At 41.8% G+C, this 22,087-nt stretch overlaps 1 protein-coding gene across 6 annotated transcripts in view; it reads left to right on the forward strand.

Annotated features, from left to right (window-relative positions):
- Positions 1 to 22,087, forward strand: part of ppp2r5eb (protein phosphatase 2, regulatory subunit B', epsilon isoform b) — a 61,815-nt gene that overhangs the window by 3,342 nt on the left and 36,386 nt on the right. For 2 of the 6 annotated variants that reach the window (XM_050062505.1, XM_050062508.1), the window contains exon 2: positions 6,415 to 6,578. In XM_050062505.1, the coding sequence (XP_049918462.1) occupies positions 6,415 to 6,578 (164 nt within the window). Of the gene's footprint in view, positions 1 to 2,005; positions 2,179 to 6,414; positions 6,579 to 19,660; positions 19,802 to 22,087 lie in introns of those variants that run through there. The other 4 variants (XM_050062506.1, XM_050062507.1, XM_050062504.1 and 1 more) reach the window with 3 other exon arrangements.

The following is a 22,087-nucleotide window of genomic DNA, read 5'->3' on the forward strand; positions in this document are numbered from 1 at the left end:
CTGCTGATTATGCACATGGCCACAAAGTTTCAAGTCCTTAACTTCATATATATTTTTAAGAACATTTCTGTCACTATAAATAATGTTTCGTAGCCCCCTTTTGCAAATTTCTTTGGGTTTTGGATTGTTGGAGGAACAAAACAAGACATTTAAGATAGGGCTGAGCAATGGAGAAAATTAATTATCACAACATTTTCGACCCAAGACTTTGATATTGGTATTGCAACGATAATGTAGGGCTGACTGTTAGTGCTTCCGTAAAATATTTAGGCTACATGATAATGTTTTGATAAATAATCATCGGTAACATATGGATAGAAGACTAAGTGGGTAAAGTCAAATAATAGAAAGGTGAGAACAGTCTGGTGAGTTCAGAAAATCATATCACTTTACTGTAATGTAGCCTTCAAAACCAGGAAGAGACAACACTTATTTTGTTAGAATTTCAAAATCTAAGACGATGTTTAGTAGGGCTGGGTATCTGTATTGGATACCTCTAAGGTATCGACCGAAATAACCCAGTACCAAGTAGTATAGAAACGTCTCCAGTCAAACGATACCCACATTTGATCCTTTTTGTGCAGTGTGTATGATCCCGAACCGTCCTGACTCCCTCCCGGATCAGCAGACTTATGGCTGACATCCAACACCAAGATGTTAAACGGTCCCAACAAACTCACACAGACACCAAAGTGGCTTAACTGTGTTGTAAAACCTGTTAATAACCATTAGGTAATGTTGGCAGTGTGATACTAACAGTAAGCTTTATCACTGTACCTGTGGCCAGGCGGACTCTCACAACTGTCCTTGGGGTGGAGTCTACAGTACAGTGTATTTGATGGAATTGGCAGTTCTGTGTGCTGAGATGCCACCAAAACATTCAAAAGTATAGGTATACACTACACGCTACTCACATTGAAGATATTCAATTAAGTACTCTTTTGGTATTGGTAACACTTTAAGGGTACTGGTATCAGAATTTTTCTAGGGCTGCCCCCGACTAAGAATTTTCCTAGTCGACCAGTAGTCGTCATTTAGGTCCAATGGTCGACTAGTCTCCTGCATGTTTATGATGTGAATTTAACTATTGAATGATATATTTTGGTGGTTTGAGTTGAAGGTGTGAGAAAGAATAGTATCAGTAACATTGTTAACATTGTGCTACATTACAGAGAAATACAAAACCGTATTAATGAACCTTCATTAATATAGGCCTATATTTTATCTACAAGTGCACGTCACACACTGAGCGAGCCGCCTGTTAATGACGCTGTGGGCTAATGGGCATGTAGCTACTTCCATGTGTCAGATGATACGTCGTGTTTGTAGTCGACCAATGAAGATGAGTTTACATATCACCTTGGGTTCGTCCTTCACCTTCTCAAAATGATCCCACACTTTGGATTTCCTGCCCGACATGTTATTAACTAGGCTGTGGAATAACCGCTGGAAATTAATGTTAGTCGACTAATGTTTAGTCTGTTGAGTTAAAGGTTGCATTTGGTATTTTTCTGAACCGGTCTCACTGTTGTAGTTAAGTGAAATCAGGAGTGAATGCCTCTACCTGCTTTTTCATCACTAAATTAGTGTCCATAGAAAGCCCACGTGAATTTAGATGAAGTGTCGCAGCAAAGCAGCTAATTCATACCCACAGTTTGTTTGGTTTTTGCAGCTCATGGGGCTTTTGAATTTTAACTTTGGACCACAGGCGAGATCCTTGAGCATTCCTCCTGCCAGCCTCCTTTTTATCTCCCATGTGTGTGTTCCTGTACGTGTTTGTTCCCTCGCTTCAGCTCCTTTCGCTCTGCCTTGCCATTGCCTATTTGTTGACTTCCTGTCGAACAGCAGCTCCCTCCCTCCCTCCTCTTCCTCTCTTTCTGTCGCTCTCCCCGTTGTTCGCTGTGCCCCCTCCTCTCTCCTTCCTCCTTGTTCTTTAATCCCACCCTCCCCGAGCCTGTTTGGATGTCATCTGGTCTCTTATATAAGAGGCATGGGAGGGGGAATGGCTTTGGTGCTTGGTTGCCATACGCCTGGCCAGCCGCCGTAGTCTGCCTCCCTCGTGTGTTGTGGTGGCACTGGAGTGTTTTCGCCATTAGCCGGCTAGTCACAGAGAGAGAGAGAGAGAGACAGTGAGGGACTGATGGTTGTACATGGGGATTCCAGTGCCCCTTTGCACAGGTAAGTGGAGCTCCAGTTTGTATGTTTCAGAGGTTTTTCTGAGGGATTGTAGTTTTGTCCACTGGTGGCATTCACCAGGTGGCGAAAGCATAAAAGCATTGGCAGCTCTTTGATTATTCATTGTTGCCGTTGGTGATGTAGCTGGCAGAGACTGAGAGTTGCTTACTGATCGAGATGTACAACTTCGCCGATGCATCCTGAAATGCAGCAGACACAGTGTGTTTGATCAGGGCTGAGTGAAGCTGACTGGCTGTATTAAGTCATCCTTGCAGAGATCCAGAGTCTTATTAGGATGCAGTGCATATGTGAGGGTAGTATTTTAAAAAGTGCCGGCTTAGTTTAAAGTGGTTTTATTTCTGTAGCCCCAAATCACAGACTCAGAGGGCCGTAAAAGCTGTGCAGCATGCAACACTATTATTTTCATTATCAATTAATTGCATTGTTAATAAAATTTGCGTTCAAGGTAACATCTTCAAATATTTTGTTATGTATGTCCAACAGTCCAAAAGATATTGAGTATACAATGATATAAAACAGAGAAAAGCAGCAAATCTTCATATAAGAGAAGCTGCAACCAGAGAAAGGATGGTGTTATTTCTTATAAAAAAATGCCTAAAACAATATTTTATTATTATTTAAATAGTTCAATTTTCTGTCCATCAACTAATCAATTAACAAACTAACTGTTTCAGCTCTCTGTTACACCCTGTAGTCCTTCACCCTCAGTTTGGATGAGGAAAACTCCCTCAGAAAACTCGCCTTTAGCGTGTGAGCGAAACATTTTTGGACATTTAATGGCAGCTGCTGCTCCACACCGTCATCACAACTCCACAAATAGCAGATTTAGCTATCTGCAGGTATAAAAACCTGATTGCCTAAAGGTGTCAAAGAGCGAGTACGTCAAAGCTTTTGGCACGATAAGCCATTAGCCGGAGATAATCTCAGAGTGAAGGTGAATTTCAGAGGCTCTGTCCTGCTTTGTCTGGTCTTTGCGTGGCTCCATAGCGCACACACACACACACACACACACACACACACACACAGGCGTTGAGGTGTCAATTTGCACTTTTTTGTTGTGTTTTCACTGAGGCTTGAGATAGTGCCAGGACCCACTTTTGTGTGACATTTGAATAGTCCTGTGCCAAAATTTGAAAGGCAAAACTGTCAACCAGGGAAGCAAATTTCATTTTTTTCCCCATGTACAGTACAGTCTGTAGCGTGCTCTGTATTCAGTCACAGTTTTATTTTTACCACATAGCAGGACTCACAGATTAATGGTGAGTTAACAGCCAGTGATAAGACAGATCAGTGTTCAGCTGGAGGTATTTACCCGCCCTGATGATGCCCAACAGAAGGCATTCATACGGATGGATCATTAACAGCTGTGTGGTTATGAAAGAGGAGACAGTGAGCAGTGTTGACAGATGACTGTTTCGTCATTTACATGTAATTGGTTTTGTCATATGTGAATCTGCATCTGTAGGGTGTTGTGGTAAATTAAAAAACTACGTCCCCCAGTGCTCTAGTTAAAGTAAAGGTTCTTAATTTTTGAGACATGTCCAGGGCTTCAACCAACAATTATAGGTTTAGTAAATCAGAAAATGAACAGTGAAGACAATGGTGACATGTTTAAGTGGTTGTCTTACTATAACTACACAAAGATTTTGATAAAGATGTGCGCATTTGGAAATTCTGGGCTGATACTGATGTTATTTAATGTTGTTCACTCTGCCCTTTGTGCCAGGGAAACAAAGAAATCTTCATTTTTGATAATAACTGAACTGTTTTCAAGCCTGTGAGCTCGTACTGAGCTTGAACGCATCATAATGTAACTTAATGCAACCTCGGTTAGTTCGTCCTGGCCATCGGTTGCTAACATAAACTAGCTCTCCTCCTGCCGATTTCAACACTGATTAGTTGTTCATGATGTAATGTTATCAGGGAAAAAATAGGTGGGGGCTCTGCGTGTTGATATTGAGTTTACTGTGACTTGTCATCTCGAAGGCGTCCAGGGCAAGACCTCTGTACATCGTTTCTAATGTCTACAACAGGGCATGTTAAGTCTGGAGCCCTGCTTTTTAGCCTGCCAAAAACTGATGTGACACAACAGAAAAACATCGGCTACTGCCATCGGTGAATGTCATCTTATTTGCTGATAGGGCAGTGGCAGTTAACAAGGCGAATGTTGTCTGATGTTGATGTTAAGCTGATAAATTGATACTTCCTTATATGAAAATTCTGACCTGCTTAGGAGCTGAATCCTGCTAATGTTGGCATTTTTTGCTTTATAATGATGAGTCGATTACCAAAATGGTGTGCAATTAATTTCCTATCAATTGACTGCTACAGCTCCTGATGTGTTGTGATTAAATAGCAACGGGTTCCTGCAACTTCCTGCACTGTTTTATGGCAGAGACACCCTGCCTCGCCTGAAATAAAGAGTGCCTCTGCTAGCGTCAGACGACTACTACACTTCGTATAAGTGTAATATTAGGCTAACCAGCATCTAGAAACTACATTGATTGAACAAGATGTGTGAGGATTACATTGTGTTTGTGTTGCAGCAATTAATCAAAAAGAAAACTTTGATATAAGTTAGGAAAATAGGGCACTTAGGCTTCCCTGAGTAGAGTCCAGATATGGGTCTGGAAAAGAAAAGAAGGCAGGCTGGTGTAAATATGCACAAACTGGCCTGAAAAACAGAGAGATTTGAAATGTAAACAGTTCAGGATCTCTCTTTATTAATCACAGTTGTCAGTCTTGATTATCATCTTCCTCCACAGTCGTATCGCATCCACACCTTGATGGACTCAAACCACAGATGGACGCCATGCCATGCTCCTCTGCAATCATTAATCACTTTTAAAACTGCGGCATACTGTACACGATGATGGACGCTCAGCTGTGCTGCCTCAGATAGCTTGTAAAAGGCTTTCACTGTCTGCTAGTGCTGTCCACATCCTCAGGCAGCAGGATGACGTGAGTGTGTGTGTGTGTTTGTACTGAAGGCCGAGTGTGTCCTGGTGCCTCTCCTCCTCCTCTGTCCACTGTGTTACATACAAGGCCTGCTGGTGGACATACTGTACGACTGCCTGTGTGACTTTGACAGAGCATTAGAGATGCAGCCAGCATAGAGTACAGCCTGCAGCGTCTCATTCATGTCTTATTACATAACCATTTCTGCTAGAGTCGTAATTTATTTCTTCACAGGCCTTCGTGAGTTAGTGCGGACTGGGGCAGGACTTCAGTGTCTCCAGTTATTGTGGCTTACATGCTAACTTATGTGACAGTTAACGACACAGAGTAAGAAAATGAGTCGATTGACACTCAAAATGAGCTTCTGGGTGTGGCTCAGAAAAGTGTGACTTCTGCTGCGGCTTGTTTTTTTTGTTGTTGTTGTCTGCTCGTTAGAAGTTTTTTAGACGTAATCAGCAGCACACACACAGTAGACGTTTCCTCGGCTTCCTCCCACTGCGGCGACGCCTCGCAGCCGCAGCTCCCATTGTTGTGGGTAGACTGGTGTGTGTGAGTGTGATGGTCCGTTGGCAGGTAGGAAGGCGGTGCGTTTGTGGACTGTAACCAGGCCTCAGCCTAAATAGTCTCGCATGCTGGGAAAATGAGGCCGGCTACTGTGGCTGCATAGGTTTGTTGTGAGACTGTGGATAAAATGCTGGAGGCTAAAGAAATAGGTTTGTGGGGATGTTTTTTTGTTTTATTTTGTTTTGTTTTCATGAAGTCAGAAAAATAAAAATGTCTATAATAAAAAAAAATCAAAATTAAACTCCCTGTTATTGAAAATAAGCGATGAAATAACATTTCTTGATAATGATTGATAATTTATCTGATAATTTCACATTGTATCGGATCATTTGTAAATTATATTTAATCATATTGTCTTATATACACACTTTGAAGCTCCAAACATTCAGAGGGTCATAAAAAGCCTTCAATCTCAAGTAATAAAACTTGAACGTGCTAGTTTTGTCAATAGAAATCAAGTTCAAGGGGTAAACAGAAGTCTTGTATTTGTTTTTACATGAATATCACCTGATTTATAAGAACTGAATATCATACATTATCCCATAGAAACCCACATCAGTTGATGTCCAGTTTCAGTTCTGTATACCTGTCAATACTCTGTGGCTAATCACTCCGCCCTCGGTGAACTGAGCGCTCTCTAAACGCACGTCTAATGTGATTGTGTCAACCGCTCACCCCCCTGTGTGTTTCTCCCAGCAGGGCTATGTCCTCGGCAGCCACCACATCTCCATCTGTGGACAAAGTGGACGGATTTTCACGGAAGTCTGTCAGGAAGGCCAAGCAGAAGCGGTCGCAGAGCTCGTCCCAGTTCCGCTCTCAGGGCAAACCAATAGAGCTCACGCCCTTGCCACTGCTCAAGGGTAAGGGGGGGGGGGGGGGTGTGTGTGTGTGTGTGTGTGTGTGAATGTTGGAGCTAAAGGGGTGACAACCCAGCCAAACAGTAACATTGAGTAAGTGCTGAAATTTACTTGTAGCTGCAAAAGTTATCATATTCAGTTTATGACAAAGAGTAACTTTAAGTTGGTGTTAACTTAGGTGAGTCTTATCCTTGAACATCTACATAAAAATACAGCCCTAAAATTCCAAATATCACCTTGGAATGATAGAAAATGAAATGTATTAACCTTTTTAAAGACTTGATGATGTTGAAATTTCCTTCAGTTTAAGATGCTGACCACGTGGTCGCAGCGTCCCCTGTTTGAGTGCCGCCATGGACATTTATTGTCAAATATTCTGTGTTATTCTGTCCATCGTATTACACAAATATCCCTGAAATCCAGCCTGACGTATGTGGTGTCTTTGGAGACTTACGGATCTTAACTCAAACATAAAATGAAGTTATTTGGATTTAAAGTCTTCGCTGCATGACATGACTTTATGTGCATGGACCCACTGGTCTTGAAGCCGATAGATAACCTCTCAGTTCTTCTGTGTTTGCCTTGTGGTGTCAAGATTCAGCTGTTAATTAGCGTCACCTTTACCCCTGCTTGTCTTACATTTAAACCACGCACTCAGAGTGTGTTTGTCTCCCGAGCTCCTCTCTGCACAGAGATGCCGTGTCGAAATTTTGAGCCCCAGAAAGTCTTATGAAACTGGTGCAACGGTGACCAGAGCTGCTAAACTTGAGCCAGTTATTTTCCTGCCTTGCCCGTTTTTAGAGTCGAGCTGTGTCTGAATGCTGTTGTTGTTTCCATGCCTGCTCCTCTGTCTGTCTGTCTGTGTCTCTATGTGTCTGTGTGTGTGTGTGTGTGTGTGTNTGTGTGTGTGGTGTGTGTGTGTGTGTGTTAGCTACGTGCCTAGACAGGTAGATCATCATGATGATCGCACAGGGCAGGTCAGTGCTGCTCTCTGCCTTTGTCATTGAGAGGATGTCTTCAGTCTTCTTATTCTCAGATTGTAAATGTTCAGAGAATTTTTTTTTATGTTTTTATTGTTTTAAATCAATTTTACCTACAAACCTCGTGTCCCTGTGAGTCATCACCTCTGTTACAGCGTGTCTGTATCTTCTCAGATTGTAAAGGGTCATCAAATACCAACGATTTTGGGTTGGTCGTTCAGTCTGACTACCAACCCAAAGCATCAGTATTCAACAACCTGGGAATGAGACTCATCAGTCAACTATCTTTCTCCAGAGTTACATACTGAACACTTAAAGTTTTTCTATGCAGGAATGTCAGTTACTGTTTGTGAACACACTCGCCAGCAAAAGTAAAAGTAAAAGTAAAAGCCAACCCCAGATTCACTCTCGATTGGCATTTTGTCTCTTTAGTACTGCGTCTTCGGATGCCTGCTGCTTGCAGTCTGGCACCTGGTTGCTACCTTTTTATAAAGTCCCGACCTCACCTGAGTGCTGTGGGGTTTACACCCGTTAATGTCCTGAACTACCACACACTTATAGCAGGACGTCTGTATGAGTCTTTATGTTGTTCTTCAGGAAAATCCTACATAGTATACCTTTAAATAATGCTCAGATTTTATGATAAGCTAAAGCTTTTCAGTATTTGACCTGGATAAAAGCCAAAAGCCAAACATAATGTGTGTGAGAGAACATGTATTTTGGTGGCTTCTTTCCTGTTAATCCTCATGTGACCTCTTTGAGTCATCTTACAACCCCTTGGGAAGGTCCCGACCCTCAAATTTTTCAATAAATGTATTTGTGATGCTTAATTATTAGGGACTGGAAATGAGTAACCTTCTGACGTGATACTGTATTGTCTCTAAAGAATGCCATTGTGTCACTAAGCAGTGGAACGTATTAATATGTGCATATCACACCGCAGCTCAAAGTGAATTGTGCGATGCGTGGTATGCACTTGGGCGTAGTAAAACACAATGAGACACCTCGTCCACGTTTTGTTAACACAACAGTGGTGTGGTGTGGTGTTGACAGCAGGAATGCTGCTACACAGAAACCAGACAGATCCGTCACCTGTCGAGAGTTTTAATGGAAAACCACTTCCTGGTTCCTCTGCAGGGCGGGGCTTGTAATCAGGACAGGAAGGGAACCCTGAGCCCTCCCTGTGTTTGTGTGTTAAAATGTGTCTGTGTGTTGTGTTTGCGAGTGTGCGTTCATGCTCCACTTACACTGGCTGTCCTTATGTAAACATCTACATGCTACAGGCACACAGCAACACACCTGACCTGCGGGCTCCAACACAGACTTATTCCAGGAGGAGTACGCACTGTTTGACAATGAAGCAAAAACCCAAACATCAGCTTTTTTTTAGTAGTTTCTAAGAAATACAGAAGGTTCCTAGAGAGCATATTGTCTCATTTCCCTTTTGTGAAACAGCAGTAACTCCACCTGGATGATGACTATATTATCATAGAGAATAATATAAAAAAAATGTAAATTATTCTTTAAATACCATGATCACAGTTGTGAAAATTATTTTTATTGCACTTTGATATATTTTAATATCTCTCAATGCTGCGTTATTCAAAGTAGAAGCAGTAAAAAATGTCGTTGCATTTTATTGAAATTGCATGCTTAAATATCGGACAAAATTCACACCAGTAATTACGTCTTTACGACTTTGGCAAGATGTGCGCAGAATGTGTGATTTCCCTTGTTTGTTTTCAAACCACATTTTCTCCAAATACAAAATGAAGATCCACTTTTAGTGTATGAATCATTTCAGACTCAGGAGATTCATTTTTCTTTCACAGTGTTGGATAATTTTTTATCTTGTTATCTGAGATTGCAGTTTTTATTTTAGCCAAATGGTGCACGTTAGGACGGTCGCTTTTTTATTTGAAATTAAGGCTACTATTTGAATTTAAGAAAAAATTATTTGATCTGTCGTGATCTGTCTGAATTCAAAATTCAGCGTATGAGTGCAACAGGCCGTGCTCTGTACTCCAGCTGGATATGTTCACAAAATACTCTGTTTTGTTGCCTTCTTGTTGTAAATTTACAACAGTTGTCAGCGCAAAATGCAGGAATCTAGGGAGCCGTGAACGGATGAATCGTGACACTGAACAATTTGAGATAATGAGTGGAAGTATTTAGACTTTTTTAAACGTAAAAGGAAGGCTTTTGATGCCTGACATTGCAAATACTTTACTGTAGCATCACCACAACAGCAAGTGTAAAGTCATCTGTTAGTATCCTGATTATCAGGCTGTTTTCTCTTTAAATTAATGAACAAATAGTGGATGTCAATGGTGATTCAGAGGTTTTGGACCAGGCTTAAACTCTTACCTTGTGACTCAAGTAATGTCTTACTCATATTTACTTGATATTGTTTATTTTTGAAGAAGTATTGGTATGTTTAAAGCTTGGGATTTTCATGGGAATTTTGAATCGCAAACAGTTGAGGATCTCCAATTTAATTGACAGCTTATTGTAGCTCTGCTGACACTACGTTAAAATATATTCTCTGTTCTCTTGTTACAGTTCAGTTGTGTATTTGTACAGTGAGTTTGCGATCAACAGGTGCCATGCTGGATGTGTAAAACAGACAGAATGTACCTTGGGTTCTTGTCATAGTTTATTTTCGTGTCTTTTATAGTCGTACTGTATTTACCCGCAGCTCGGTGACTGAGCCGGCACATGGTCGGCCTTTTTCAGCAGCTCCCTGCTTCAGTTTCACACGTTCACTTCACATTCACATGGCTCCACACATATCTCACCTCCTCAGTACAATCACAGTCTGCTGCTCCTGACCGCCGAGCAGCTCCACTGGAACTCTTGCTTTTTCACCCGCGCACTCGATTCAGGAGGTGGTTTGCTTACAACGGAGTCGGGCTGAATTAGAAACACAGTCGGACATGTCACCGATAACAGATTTCATTGCTAGGTGTTATTCCCTGTCCTGCTGCTCCTGTACTGTACTCTGTTCCTGCAGAGACATACTGTACAATATGAAGCAAACACACTCACGTGTTTTTTAGTCATGGTTTGAGTGGAGCAGTGACGTGTAGCTCTGTTTGAGGGTGGTGCAAAGCCTCTGTAAGGACAGGCAGTGTAGCCGCTGGTGGAGGGTCTGTGCAGAGCAGATAATGAGGGTGTTTCCATTATTTCCCGCTATATGTATTAATCTGCATGATCATGATTAGCTGAGAGTGGAGGAGTCTGCAGTTTGGTTCCCAGACTATGATTGAGATTCATGGAGGACTTTGTGGAGAGACTCTCTGGTATGACCTGGTGTCACCACTGTACTGTGGCTGGCGATCATTTGAATCTTTACATGCAGTGCCTGAGTTTCATCTCTGGTACCAATATGAGCATTTTAATTTAATTCCACTTTCATTGTACCAAAAAAGGGAAAGTTAAATGTCTAAACACAAGCAGCTGCGCAAGAACTTAACCTGAATCAAAGACAGTTAAAACCAGTCCAAATTCAGTTTTAAATCAAGACCTGTTGGTTTAAAGAATAAGTAAAGCACATTACAAATCTTACCAGACATTTGAGGCAGGCTTTAAGTATTTGCAATACTGTGTTCTGAAGAGACATTTTGATCAATACCAAAAAAATATTTAGGCACTCTAATGACTACCTTCATATTCTTAGCAAGCATTAGAAAGTTAGCAAACAGGTATAAGCCTCAGTGGGGCTGTGTTGGTAAATAAATTGGGCTGCCCCTTGAAGGTCAGAAATTTGAATCATTAGTTGGAGACCCCTTAGTCAACTGAAATTGCTTCAAGTCAAGCACTCTTATTGTTTTCATGCTAGTCAGTGTGCAGGGGACCAAAACGTCCTTAGATTTAGCTGCAGAGTGAGCGCTCTTGACTTTCACGCTACTCTTTGGTACAATCAGCTTCGGACAAGATGCAACAGCACAGAGGAGGAGAAACTTTTCAGGGGAAGGCCCAGAAATAACATGATCTTCGCTCTTCTGCTGAGAAGTGGTGAATATACAGCTCACAGCACGTTAATATGACACAGTCTCTGGCTTTTGTTTGATATCTTGTGTCTGCAAAAAATGTTGCACCGTTCCGATCTGTGTTAGCATTGTTAGCTTGTTTGCTTTATTACGTCATGCTGAGCCAAGTTTATATGGAAAAAGAATTGTCGAATATTCGCATTGAACAGCCAAATCTGATTCAATTCTGAGCCTTAGAAATACATTCCAGCAGCCAAAATTATTTTTTAAATCATCTTTCAGTGACTAAGGCTTCAGGCAGACATTTCTCTTGTGTTGACAAGGTGTGGAAATAGTGTTGTTGATGGCAGACCAAAGTGATGCTGATGTTTGTTGTCGGCTTGTAACATTAATGTGCCAGTTTTAGCTAGTTTATGGCATTTTGTTTAATGTTTCTGTATATGAATATTGTAATGTACAGAGAATAGGCCTTAATATTAGCTGGCCTCTGCTAAAAACTAAGGAAAGATGGTTATAACTTGAAATTGGACCACAATCCTGCAGTTTTAAAGGGACAGTTCACTCTAAAATTAAAATTGCATATTTTTCCTTTTAGTTTAAATGCTGTGTATTCATTTAGATAGTTTTGGTGTGAGTTGCTGAGTGTTGGAGATATGAGCTGTAGAGTTGTCTGTCTTCTCTCCAATATAATGGAATTAGATGGTACTTGGTTTTTGGTTCTCAAAGTGTCAAAAGTGGAAAAACCAAACAGCAATGTCTGTTTCCCGAAATCATGACTCTGTTCCTCAAGATAATTCACAGACCTTGTTCTGAGTTCATGGAGGAACTATTTTCCTTTTAACAACAGTACAGAAGGAAGTGTGCATCTACTCATGGATGAGACAGCACGTGCTGTAAACATCAATGTCCTCGACTGAGTTGTAACATTAGCCAGCTAAGTGGCCATGTGAGCTAGTAGTAGATGCATTGATGCAACTGTTAGACTAAAAGGACATTCGAATATAATCAACATTTTGAGACAAATGCTAATTTGCTTGCCTTTCTGTTTGTATTTGTGCTTTTGCTCAGACAGAAAGCAAATATGTTAAGTTTCCAAATTGCTGAATTATTCCTTTAAACTGCAGCCAAACCTCAGAGCAACAACAACAGCTTCTCCAGTGAAGGAGCCACACTTAAAAATTGAAGATTAGTGTGGGATTATGAGGAGTTACAAGCTGTCTGATGGTAATGAGTGAGCAGAAACAGCTTCAGCATGCAGATTTAAAGATGTGAGCGTGGAGATGGAAACAAATGCACAATTCACTAAAGTGAACCCAATTTATTCTTTAAGGTTAACCAGTTGCATGTGCAGTCAGAGCTGGTTTATAAAGACTTTGACTTGTTCTGCTCAGCCTGTAGTTTGTAAAAGAGCAGGAGTGTCTTATTTATTTCCCAGGATATGGATCAGGACTCCTTCCATCTGGTCACAAGACAACCACTCTACCCTCTGAGCCTCCCTCCACTCCCATATATGTCTGCGTAAACCAAGTGGAAGAACAAGGATTAAGTTTGCCTCTTCCACTTGTCTGTTGTGAACATTAAGCCTCAGATAAACAGTAAGACTCTCTTTGATGTGTTTAGACAGCAACCAGTTAGATTGAATTAGTAAATGCAATCAGCCATTGTGGGAGCCAGCTTCAGATGACCATAACACGTGTGGGCTTCAGGTGCACCGCACAATCACTGCCTTTTACTTAAAGGCTCTTCTACCTCTAATCTCTCAGCCTTATGTAACCGCCAGCGAGATGCGTATCGGGCACTGTTGTATTTTATAAACTGGCTGGCAGTCTGCGGTCCCCCCAAGGCATTTGGGAATGTTTTATACCAGTGTTCAGAGAGAGAGAGAGGTCAGGGATATATATATTTTCAAGATCGTTTCTACATCTTTTTATTTGTTACCCCAATGCTGCATTTTTGTTGGCATTTTAGATGAAAGATTCTTTGTAGTTTTTTTCTGTAAATACTCTCCAGACACGTCTCCTATTCCTTTTGAAGTTAAAATTCCTGTTCTCCTGCTGTGTATACATTGCCTCATGATTGTTTCATAAGAAAAGAGAGGGGGATACAACAGGTATCTTTTATTTCTAGGACACTTAAAAGAGCATAACTTCCGCTGTTATTGAAAAAGGATTTCCTGTTTTCTTGCCTTGTGTTCATTTTTTAATACTCGTAGAGGATGTTATCACTTAGTGTGGCAGTGGGGATGCGATTCCTCTGTTTTGTATTTTCAAGCTACAACTCAACAAAAACAAACCTTTTCTCCTGCTTGTCCTTCATTTAACCTTTTCTCGTGTCTTGTTGCATATATTCATGTGTCCTTTATATCTTTATTTTTAATAGAGGAAGCTGCTCTGCCGTGTTTCTCTCTTTTAATTTCCATAATCTCTCTGTGTTTGCCTCCCGCCTTGAGGAACACATGTACACAGCAGCAGAGGTGGGCGTATATCTGGACAGCTGTACTCGACGCTGTCGGTTTAGCAGACTGCAAAAGCACATCATCAAGATGCACAAATCACATCTTTTCCCCCTCCTCGTCCTCCTCTTCCTCCTTCCTCCATGAGGGTTAATCACCGTCACAGGTCAGACTCCAGCCAGAAAATGACAAGCGGGGTCTTGGTAAAGCACGGTGGATTACATAAATCCCGTCGTTGGCAGTGCAGCTCATTCTTAGACGTTAAGAGGAAGACCAGGAGGGCGCAGTTTCCTCAAGGGGATCCCCGGGCAAAAGGATGACGCACGCTGTAGGATTTCTTTACAATAGACCTTGTTGATTTCACTTGGTACCAAAAGCAGCGCCCTCTGGTTCAACAGATAGTTGAATTTTTCTAAAATAAGGACTCACAGGACCAAGAAGCTGCCCACAAGATGAGAGAGGCTCAGGATGTACCTTGATCTCAGATTTTTACATGTGAAAATCCCCGAGCCTTACAGCAGTGTTCTGCCTGGCGTCAGTGTGTTCAGTAACTCGAGGCTGGGACCCTGACACTGCATCACAGGTCAGATGGAGCTGCAGAGGTGTGCTTTAGTGAAAGTATGAGTCCTTTTCTTCATGCTGCCAGTCAGCTAAATCTGAAAGCTTTGTATGAAACCTCACTGGAAAAACTGTGACCTTGTGGTACAAGGGACTGTGACGTCATGTGTAAGAGCAGTGAACAAGCTCAGACAAGCTAGTCAGTGCCGTCTTTGTTAACACCACTGGTTTGGCATTGTGTCTGAAGCAAATAGCGTGTTCATAATATCCAACAAGTGTATAATTAAACAAAAAAACCCTCAGAGGTTTGGCACAAGTGTGTGTGTGTGTGTGTGTGTGTGTGTGTGTGTGTGTGTGTGTGTGTGTGTGTGTGTGTTGTCTTATAGTGCCGTATAATGACTGTAAAGTACTTGGTCTTGGTTGACTGAGAAGTGGCATCCTGTCGCAAGCTGCAGCAGTAAATCTTTTAGATTAAAGTGCCATCTGTAATTTGAGTTTAATTTAGGACCACATGCCATTCAGGGTCAGAGTACACAAAATCTGTGGCTCGGCAGATATTAGCACAGGACAGGACAAAGTGTAGTGTAAGAATAATGTTGGCAAAATGTGCTACATTAAAGCAAGCTCTAGCTGTATTGTAGACACATTAAGTTTATGCTGTCTCTAATGGTTTGGCCTGTTTGGACAACTTTGGTTGAACAGTTTTGACCCATAGTTTATGACATCTGATTTATCATTTGTAATCCAGTGTAGTAACATGTTACAGAAACAATAGATGTTATTGATCTTGGAAGCTCTTCAATCTCTGGTTTCTCATTTGCACTGGTCATACCGACGACATTTCTTATAGTTTATGAGCTATACATCCAAACTGGACTAGCAAGGTTTAGCTGACAGACAACTGTTTAAATGCCAATTTTTTCGAGGCTGAAATGCACCTTAAAATTTCAAATTCTGCCCTTGCTATTATAAGCTAATTTGACAGTAATGTTTTCGTTCTTTGGGTGAACCAAACATCCTGTATTCAGCGGTTCAAGACAAGTTGGACCCAGGGTTTATGTTAGCTGGCATATTCCGGCTTTTAGCTGGTATCACATGTAGTTATCCGGCAGATTAAAATATCAATGGCCAAAATGTCTGATTGGAAATACGACATATACGGCATCAGCGTTCTCCAGGAAGACCTTTAGAACGATGCAGATTTCCTCATAGATCAGACCAGAGATACGCTTTACTCCACCAAGGCCAGCCTAGCAGTGGATAGGGCGCTCGGTGAATCCCTGGAAGATCTCATAGAGGACTTTATGGTGGGGCCTGGTGTCTCCAACCAAGTCCCTTTCCTCCTTTGCTTCTGCCAATCATGTTCTCTGATTATTCACTATTCTCAGTAGACAGTGTCTTCATTAAAGCCATTTTGTTTTGAAGTTATTTAATATGACAGGCTTGGACTGTAAAGAGGATCATAGTGATTGTGTTTTACTGCTGCTTAAATGTAAGCTATTATTTGGCTACTTAAAACTTATGTCTGGTAGTTGTACACGTTGGGAATTGCAGAATATTAACAGCCATATAGGCCATCAAAAAAAGTCTAGTGCAAACTTTTGTTGGACCTCTGTTGTGTTTAAAACTGAAGATTACTGGTTTGAATCCTGTAACAGAAAGGAAAATCTGAAAAAAGGTTATAAGAATGACAGCTCCCTCAACAGCTACTGGCACACTGCCCTTGAGCAAGCCCTTAATCTCCCAGCACAGGGCTCAGGTTGTACTACACAGCTCCCGAGTGGGACTGTATACAACTTTGTGAATGTGAAGCAAAAACAAGAAACATGGACAGCATCAGCCGGAGTCTCCTGAATCAATAGAGGTTAAATAAAAAGCTGAAATATCCAGAGGAAAATTGAAAACATAACCTGCTCTTCCTGTCTGTGGACCCCAAGGGTTTCTATGATTTTTGTGCTCCAGCGTGTGCACGGTGAAAAGTTTCCTCTAAAGTAATAAACATTCATAAGAGGAGGGCAGGAAAAATTGCCAGCAAGCTTCCTGGTTACCACCGGAGTTGGCATAGCAACAAACACACATCACATGGCCTGGATGAATCCACCTTTCATGTAGCATGGTATGAGAGGAGAGTGCAGCGACATCGTAAATATACAGTAGGACTTATATAATCTCATTTACATACATGTTACAGTTGCTGCATAGTTTAAGCGTCAATAAGTGTTTCCACAGAGATGTTCGCCGAAGGAGGTAGAACAAAGAATGCAAACAAGAGAGAGAGGTGAAGAGGCTGGCGGGAAACCTGGAGGAAGGATTAAGAGTCCTTTAATGTTCAGTGGTGGAGGAAGGAAAGAAGGAGGAAGAGGAGGGGAAGGAGATGGTTCCTGTCTGGCAGACAAACTCAACTCCTTCTCTGTCTGGGAATCTGTCCATACCATCCTTCTTTCATTCCCTTTCTTCTCTTCTTCCATCCAAATCGGTGGCATTGAAACATTTCAATTACATATCAGGATGTCAAGATATTAGTAAAAAATGCCTGAAACTCTGCCTCAACCTGCAGTGTTTCTTTATTCTTTCAACCATATCCAGTTTTGATAAAGCGGTGACTCATCACTGTGATCTGAATAGCCAGTGCCGGGGTTTCGGATGATAAGACAATGGTTACGATAGAAACAAAGTTGTAGCACGCCAAACTTCCCTATACCCTCATAAATACTCATGCAGACGTAACTTCCACTTAATCAGAGTCTGAAACCCCTATTTCGGGATCTGAATACAGATTACTCATCAGTTTCTCTCAAACAGTTGTGTTATGACCAAAATTCTTGAATGTATGAGTCTGTCACTTAAGGATTTCCACCAGCTGTTTAGAGTAAATGTCTGGAGAGGTCAGTGTCATTGTAGTTGAAAGATGACAAAGATTTCAATTGCAAATTACTGTCCTGGTCAAACATGGCTAAACCCACAGCCACTCTGGTCTGTAACTAGCCCCTCCATGGTGTTAGGATGCTGCACGCGCAACATTAACACTAAGTATTAATTTGACTATGTAAAAATGGTACAATCTCATTTCATTGTAGAGCTGCTTGCAGCATATTGATTGGATCAGCCCCTCTTTCTCTTTGTTTATCATGAGACTAGTGCTGCAGGACCAAAGCTCTGTGCCTGGGACAGTGTTACACACCCACACAGTGACACAGCTAACTGTTAGCATCACACAGCTAACTGGTAAATGGACTGCACTTGTATCGCGCTTTTCTAGTCTTCCAACCACTCAAAGCACTTGTACACTTAATGTCACATTCACGCATTCACTCACACATTCGCACACTGGTGGCCGAGACTACCGTTCATGGTGCCATCTGCTACTCAGTAACCATACGCACACACACACACACACACCGATGGAACAGCCATCGGGAGAAATTTGGCATTCAGTTGCCCAAGGATGCTTCAACATGCTGTCCCCTCATGATAGGGATTGGGGATTGCAGTTACTTCCCATGAACGAGGAATTCTCACTAAGCATGGGTCTTAAGCTCACGTCCCTTCCCTTTGTACACACCGTCCGTTGCTACTACTGATTGGATGGTTTAGTGAGGTCCTCGGTTCGGCCCTGGCGGAGAACACAGTCAGACTTGACTATGTAGAGGAAGTAAAAGTTGTTTTCGTCAGTGAACCTGCGGAAGTATCATTGGGTTAACATTGGGTTAATATTGCCTAATGGTTATTAACAGGTCTAAAGACAGGGTTGAGCCGTTTCGGTGTTTGTGTGAGATCAGGAACTCAATTAACCGCCTCTACGGGGCTGATGCCCAAGCACCAAAATATGACAATTAGGGATGGGATCACCTTGTGCAGTGTTATCTTGTGCTAACTGGTGAGCAGCTCACGAAAACTGTCCCTCGACGCTGTGTCGCATGGCGAAAAAATTCCTATAAACGTTGCAAGATGCATCACAGTTTGGTTTTTTTTTTAAAAGCTGCTGTGAAACCAGGCATTTCAGGCTGCAACAACCCCCCCAAAATCCTGGAGGGACTGTATAAAATAACATTGTAATAACAACTGGCATAGCCAAATGTTTGGGGGGGATTTTGGTGCAAAACTTTACATAAAAAGTCCCCATGTCTCAGTCTCTGCTGCTCCTGTTTTGACCAATCATTTTTCAGTCTCTCTTTCTAAGTCCAACAACCTTATGGAATTCCAGTATTATATGTGTGCATTAAATAATGTACAATACTAATAATAAACACGTTTTATAAGCGTACATTAAACTAAAAGGTAAGAGAAGGTACTAAAGAAAGAACTCGTGTAGTCAAAGCATACCTGAACTCCTGTTTGTCTTTCCCCAAACAAAAGACAAATATATTAAAGTATTCCAACATTTGTTCATAGAGGAAAACAGACATTTATTCTTGTTGAAGTCACACTTGCCTGTGCTTGATAAGTCTGGCAGGTAAACTGAAAGAGTAAATTTGTAGTCCACCAGTGTCCGCATGAGGAGAGGAGAAAGACTTGTGTGTAAAAATCAGGTTTCCTCTCCTCCTCCTGTGACTTGAGCGTTTTTCTCCTCCCAGCTCTCCCGGAGGTTTCTCTCAACTCCTGTCATACTGACGTTAGCTGCTGTGACGTCTCACAATCGCCCCCTCCTATCAGTCACTGTGGCATAAATTGGGAGAAAACATGACAAACAGAACCTGTTAAGAGCAGATATCTGATTTCAGCAGCAACCCAGGCTAATGTGGGCCAAATCCTCATGTGGCTGAGTGTGTCGCCAGCATTTTCAACCTGAATTAGGTTCCTTTCACGTCTCCGGCTCACGTCCACCTCATGTAGGAGGGCTGATCTGTCTCTGACCTCTCTGGGCAGCAGGCTTTTAAAAAAAGAGAGGAGCAGAAAATAGAAATAAAGAGTGAGACTGAGATGTACAATGCTACACAGCCCGCCCCTGTCTCTCTCTCCCTCTCTCTCTGCGGCTTCCTCTGGTCTCTCTTTGACCAATGAAGCCCACCGACACGTTGCCTCGTCTTCCCTCCCCTTCGCGTCCTCCCCTCAGGAGAAACCTGATCCACGAGGTGTCTCTTTACATTTTTCCAGCCCCACTCGCTACAAACAAGCCACAAGAAGGAGCGTGGGTCCACCAAACTTCTGTTGTCCTCATGTTTGGCTCATATCAGCTCACACCGCAACGTTCATGACTGTCGTTTTCTTCTGTTGGTGCCCAACAGGGAGAGGAAGCCTGATTAAGTGAGTGACAGTATTCATGAATGTGTGTGGAGTGTGTGGAGAGGGGGGGTCGCTCACCAGCTAGCACAGGAACATTGAGTGTTAAAGTTAGCCTCTGCTGTCAAGGGCTGTCGCTGCTACCAGCCGGCCCAGCCTGGCATGTGTGTGTGTGTGTGTGTGTGTGTGTGTGTGTGTGTGTGAGGCAGATGGAAAGGTAGACTTAAAATGGACTGGGAATGGTAACAGAAGAAGAGTGTTTTCACTTGCTGAGAGGAGAATGGAAAGTTCACATGTGGAGTGGTTGCATTTTAAATGTATGATTTTATGTGGAGGAATGTGTTTGTTGGTATTTGAGTAAGTGTTGACGTTCTGCGTGGGTGGATTCATTCTGTGAATGGATTTCAGACATATTCTTAATTCAAAGCAGATCCAAAGAAGAACCAGGAATTCATTAAGAAACGCACCTTTTGGCTTTTGAAAGTAAAATTTGGACCTGCTGAGCTTCCACCTGCTTTGTTGTTCAGCATGCCAGTACACGAGTATAGTGTTTACAACAACTGCAGCAAGGGTATCAACAACTGATCATTTTAACTCTTAAATAATCCATCAATAATGTTTCCATACAAGTTGTTTAGTCTATAAAACATATTAAAAAAATGGCTATTACCTACAGCCCAAGTATTGGACATTTTTGCTTGTCAGTTGACCTAAAAGCTACTCTATTGTCAAAGTTGCTGCTTCTGTTGATTAATCAATTAACTCGACTCGTAAGTTCAACCCTGTTTGTTATTATGTAGTTTTTTTAATTTCCAACATAACAATATAACAACAATCTGTACTAGGATTCAAGACTAATTGGAATCGACAGGCATGATCTTAAATGGATACTTTGCAGATTTAAAACCAGCTTTGTGTCATAACAGTTTGGGTCGTATGTGTAAATGAACTGTGGTAAACTTCCTTCCATCTCATCAGCGCCCAGATCTCCATGCTCAGTTCTCAGCTCAAATTTTCATTGGCTCAAGGACTGTTGCTTGAACTACAGGTTTATACATATGCATGCCCGCCACGGACACAGAAAACATAGAGCAGATTGAGAGAGACTCACCCTGGATTCCCTTTGTCAAATACAGATCAAGCGTTAAAACTAAGCAGTGCTGAAGATTCTGTTACTGCGTTGCCTGTTTCTCGACTAAAATATTTCCAGAAACATATTTTAGTTCACTGTTTGACTTTTATACAAGATTTTGTTACCAGCCAGCCGCCATATTGTTTCCTGTGAAAAAAATGTCAAGCTCGCCTTATGTCACCCACCAGCGGGAACGTTTATTGGTCCCATTCTGGTCGTTGTAGGTTTTCTACCTCTCAAGCAAAAGTAAATGCCACAGCCCCTTTTCTCTGTTTTCTCTAGTCATGTCGCACCAATTTCAAAAGTATTTGCATCTTTCTACTGCATAGACAGCCCAATTTTATGAAAGTACCATCTTTCCAGCAGTGAAATACTTACTTGAGGGAGAAATGAGCATTGATTATGGGATAATGGAATTCGTATTTGATGTACTAGTGCTGATAAGAAACCTGAGATTTGGAAGATTTGAAGCAATACTTTTGATACACCTTTTTTTCTACAAAACCCTCCATTTGATCTTTTTCTTCGTCTCAAATTAAAATGTTGTCTAAACATAAGCAATTGTAAGAACATTGCTAAAATGAACAATCTGAAATTGGCACCATTCTGATTTAAATGAGTAACTTATTAGAAACTGATCAAAGTAAAGTGGGTGCAAAATCTGGCCTTGAATTTTGGGGCTTGACAGTTTTTGTTCTTGACAGTCTGAACCAAAAATATTACAGTAGATATTGAGGTTCAGCCCTAATCGACAAAATTAAAATGAACCCAACCAGAATCAGATTCATGGCAGTGACAATAATCTTGTTCTGATGGAGACACGTCTTCTCCTGACACCACACAAACGTGCGTGTCTCGGCTCTTGTGTTCTGAGAATACAGCCGCAGAAGGTGGTGATTGAGCCGAGATGAAGGACAGGTACCTCCTGTGTTGTGTTGTGTTGAGTTTGATTCAGCAGTGCACATGTCTGTTGGAATTCCTGCTATGTGAGTCCTGCGAGCGACCCGGCCCTCTCACCTGGACTCGTGAACGCAGTCTTTGTGTGAACCGTCCCAGATGATCATTCCTGCTGCTGCTGCTGCCTCAGAGCAGCTTTTACATCTCAGCCTTTGAGCTGATGCTCTTAGAACAGTGTCTTCACTGAAGGAAACTTTTGACGTGACACATCAGCTGTCAGG

The sequence above is a fragment of the Epinephelus moara genome, chromosome 14 (genome assembly GCF_006386435.1).
Source record: "Epinephelus moara isolate mb chromosome 14, YSFRI_EMoa_1.0, whole genome shotgun sequence".
Classification (NCBI taxonomy): Eukaryota; Metazoa; Chordata; class Actinopteri; order Perciformes; family Serranidae; genus Epinephelus; species Epinephelus moara.